This window comes from Kryptolebias marmoratus, linkage group LG5 (assembly GCF_001649575.2).
Source record: "Kryptolebias marmoratus isolate JLee-2015 linkage group LG5, ASM164957v2, whole genome shotgun sequence".
NCBI classification, from domain to species: Eukaryota; Metazoa; Chordata; class Actinopteri; order Cyprinodontiformes; family Rivulidae; genus Kryptolebias; species Kryptolebias marmoratus.
Genome location: NC_051434.1, coordinates 4,460,066 through 4,461,194, shown reverse-complemented (window position 1 = coordinate 4,461,194; position 1,129 = coordinate 4,460,066). Strand labels below are relative to the sequence as shown.

General features: G+C 53.4%; 1 protein-coding gene across 1 annotated transcript in view; it reads right to left on the bottom strand.

Annotated features, from left to right (window-relative positions):
• Positions 1–2: 2 nt before the first annotated feature.
• Positions 3–1,129, bottom strand: part of LOC108247804 (mucin-5AC-like) — a gene marked incomplete at its 3' end in the record, with an annotated part of 18,603 nt that continues 17,476 nt past the window's right edge. The window contains exon 2 of the mRNA XM_037975808.1: positions 3–337. Coding sequence (XP_037831736.1) covers positions 3–337 — 335 coding nt within the window. The remainder of the gene's footprint in view (positions 338–1,129) is intronic.

The window sequence follows — 1,129 nt, the reverse complement described above, 5'->3', positions numbered from 1 at the left end:
GTGGTTGTTGCATCAGATGCTCCGGCAGCTGTGGTGGTTGTTGCATCAGATGCTACGGCAGCTGTGGTGGTTGTTGCATCAGATGCTCCTGCAGCTGTGGTGGTTGTTGCATCAGATGCTCCGGCAGCTGTTGTGGTTGTTGCATCAGATGCTCCAGCAACTGTGGTGGTTGTTGCATCAGATGCTCCAGCAACTGTGGTGGTTGTTGCATCAGATGCTCCGGCAGCTGTTGTGGTTGTTGCATCAGATGCTCCGGCAGCAGTGGTTGTTGTCAAAGCAGCTGTAGTTGTTGTTGAGGCAGTTGTACTTGTTATAGGTGCAGTTGTGGTGGTTGTTGGGGCTGCTGTGGTTGTTTCTGGGGCTGCTGTTGTGGTTGAAGCGACTGCTGTGGTAGTTGTCGTTGCAGCTGTTGTGGTTGTTGGGGAAGCTGTGGTTGTAGGATCAGCTGTTGTGGTTGTTGACGCGGCTGTGGTAGTTGTTGGGGCTGCTGTTGTAGTAGTTGTTGGTGCTGTAGTGGTTGTTGTTGGTGCTGTTGTGGTTGGTGTAGCTGTGGTAGTAGTGGTTGGTGCAACTGTGGTGGTGGTTGGTGTTGCTGTAGTGGTTGTGGTTGCTGCTGCAGTGGTTGTTTTTGGTGCAGCTGAGGTGGTGGTTGGTGCCACTGTAGTGGTTGTGATTGGTGCTGCAGTGGTTGTTGTTCCTGCATCTGTGGTGGTGGTTGTTGTTGCAGCTGTGGTAGTGGTTGGTGCCACTGTACTGGTTGTGGTTGGTCCTGCAGTGGTTGTTGTAGCTGCAGCTGTGGTGGTGGTTGGTGCCACTGTAGTGGTTGTGGTTGGTGCTGCAGTGGTTGTTGTTGGTGCAGCTGTGGTGGTGGTTGGTGCTTCTGTAGTGGTTGTGGTTGGTGCTGCAGTGGTTGTTGTTGCTGCAGCTGTGGTAGTGGTTGGTGCCACTGCAGTGGTTGTGGTTGGTGTAGCTGTGGTAGTAGTGGTTGGTGCAGCTGCGGTGGTGGTTGGTGCCACTGTAGTGGTTGTGGTTGGTGCTGCAGTGGTTGTTGTTCCTGCATCTGTGGTGGTGGTTGTTGTTGCAGCTGTGATAGTGGTTGGTGCCACTGTACTGGTTGTGGTTGGTCCTG